Genomic DNA, 2738 nt, shown 5'->3' on the forward strand with positions numbered 1-2738 from the left:
TGTTATTGTTAAAAATATACTTTTGAATACTTGATTAGACTATTTGGAAATTAAACAATTTATGAATTTTAACCTACAACATGAGTGTTACAATTTCATTAAACATTAAATTAATGTTAAAAGTTAAAAGTCAGTTATTAACCTTTTTATATAGATATATGGAAAGATTCATTTAATTAAATACAAATATAATATATTAAACAACACTAATAATTTGGAAAACAAAACAATATAAATAATTAGCAAATTTTCTTAAATAGTTTTATCATAATTTTAAAAGCTTTAATTCAAAAATATGTAAAATATCATATTTAAATTAACATAGTTGTAGTACAGATTTTCAGTAATTGAAACAATTTTTAGCTAAGAACTCTTGAAATCCCTTTCACTCCACCTTTGCATGTGGGTTTGGAACAAAGGCCATTGCCTTCGACATAGAATCAAAGAGGCCAGATTCCCCTCCGCTCTTAGAAACGCTGGGAAGCCAAGCCCATCTCTTATTTATCAAATTGTAGGTAGCCACGTCAACAATCTCCCTTGTTAGTTTTACAAAACACACGTAATCTCCTACACCAATGAAACGCATCCAATAATCTTCACTTTCATGCATACATTTCTCGCACATGGAAGAAGGCATCCGTGCAATCTCTACCCACTTCCATGACGGTAAGTTTGAAGGATGGCCCTGACCCTCAGTCATAAACTCCCATATCATAATCTCCCGCTTCCGGCCCTCTCCTTCCCCACCAGCAACCTCGACGTGTCTCCGTTTCGCTGCAACTAGCAATACACGGGACCCGCAGGTGATTATATGTGGCGATGACCGGCGCGCTCGCATCCAATTCAGCAGTATTTCAGGGAATGGTGCAAAATGTATGGGAATGGGGTTGGTAGGCATGTCTGAACCGTCTGCCTCGTCTGGGATAGTGAAAACCCCGATGCCATGCGTGTCATCACCTATCGAACGACAGTGAACGTAGAATGTTCCGTCGTAAGAAACAGGTTTATCGTACACTCTAAAATCGTCCGAAATGTATCCCACGATATTCCATCTCTTCCGGGAAGGTTCGTAAATTTGCACCATCCGAGGTCCGATCAGATTTACAACGACAACTCTGTACGAAGCGTCAGAGTTGTTAATCTTATCGAGAACGTTGAAGCCAAAGTTTAGAGCGGGAATATCAACAAACGCTTTTGTATAAGGGTTGCAGATCCTTCCGTCTAAGGAATTTTTTCCGGTGGCCAAGATGAGTCCTGGAATGGACTGGTGGCAATAAAACCTACAGGGTATCCCCGTCCAGTCCTCCATGAAAGAAAGCGTGAAGCAGGAGTTAATCCAGGTGCGTGTGTAGAAACAGAATGTCATCCATGGCATTTCCGGACCGTCACCGCACAATACAAGCCGTGGCTGCTTCCGGGTGAGAGACACCTCGGCCCACATTGATAGGAAATCATTCGAGGAAAGCAAGTCGTTCCATTGCTTGCAAACCAGGCGATACCTATACACATACTCCACAGGCAGCCGAGCAAATATCTGCATTTCAACGTCAGGTGGTGCTACGTTGAACCATGAAACAATTTCAGCTGTGTTCTGCATGTCCATATCTATAACAGAACAGATGTGAAGATTTCTGAATGCCTGCCTCACAAATTGAATATATTTTCTGTCTTATCTTGCCAACCTGAAAAACAAGGGTGAAATGCAGTTTCATTAATTTATAATGTTTTGATTATGCTATTGAACTTCTTAATGTCTTTTAGATTTCCCTAAACCGTTAGCATTCAGCAATGTCACTTGGATTCCCTAACTGTTCTCATAACTATTCACATTCCTCATGATAACCTAGCCAATTAAATTTCCAACCTTTTCAATATCCGCTAGCAAATTTATTGTAGCTAGTTATGAATATATGTATAAAAGTTAAATTAAAATGCAATTAAACAGTATAATATAAAGTATTATTCACCAATTAAAAAACGATAATATGTTCTCTTTCAAAGAGCCCCATTAAGAATCAACTAGGTTTCTCACAAATTTTACCATAAAATATGGTAAGTCAATAATGTGTTTTTAGTCTTTAATAAATAAAGATGAGAAATAACATAATAAGTTAATAATGTAATTTTTCCAAAATAAAATTATTATAATGCTAAAAATATATATTTAAAAATTAAATGAAGTTATTGTAAAAAATAATATAAAATATTAGTTATTAACTCAATTATGATAATGTTAAAAAATGGATTCACACATTAGAATGAAATTTACAGTTGAAAGTAGTAGCAAAGGTGAGTAAGAGGCTAAGGTGGGTAAGGTACACCCGAACAATGCAGTATGCTTTATTACATTGATCATATAATTCGAAATATATAAGTTTACATTCAATTTAAGGAGATCAAAACTATTTCCTAGAAAATATGAACTAAGTCTATTAGACTAAGACACAAACACAATAGTGAAACAAACTTTCTCCATTATTTTCAACTCTCCCCCTTAATGGAGAAATGATTCACTTGCACTGCTAACATCTCTCTAAACAATTCAAACTTAATCTCCCCAAGAGGCTTGGTGAAGGTACCAATTGTACTTTCATGTGTGTTACAATATTCCATAAAAATCTCCTTAGACTAAACCTTTTCTCTAACAAAATGAATTTAAGTATCTATATATTTTGTGCTTTTATGAAAAACAAAATTATTTGCCAGGTTGATTGAACTTTCGATCACTGTAGCACCTT

General features: G+C 35.5%; 1 protein-coding gene across 1 annotated transcript; it reads right to left on the reverse strand.

The window, feature by feature from the left end:
- Positions 1 to 385: 385 nt before the first annotated feature.
- LOC149213007 (F-box/kelch-repeat protein At5g15710-like) lies at positions 386 to 1603 on the reverse strand. Its single transcript, XM_089388892.1, has one exon. It carries the CDS (start codon positions 1601 to 1603, stop codon positions 386 to 388), a length of 1218 nt encoding a protein of 405 aa, XP_089245018.1.
- Positions 1604 to 2738: the final 1135 nt, after the last annotated feature.

This window comes from Pinus tabuliformis, chromosome 1_1 (assembly GCF_031772625.1).
Source record: "Pinus tabuliformis cultivar Carrire ecotype Pingquan chromosome 1_1, CPIR1, whole genome shotgun sequence".
NCBI lineage: Eukaryota > Viridiplantae > Streptophyta > Pinopsida > Pinales > Pinaceae > Pinus > Pinus tabuliformis.

What these genes read in the sequence shown, in the direction of transcription:
- LOC149213007 (XM_089388892.1), bottom strand. Translation starts at nt 1,603, where the DNA reads ATGGACATGCAGAACACAGCTGAAATTGTTTCATGGTTCAACGTAGCA.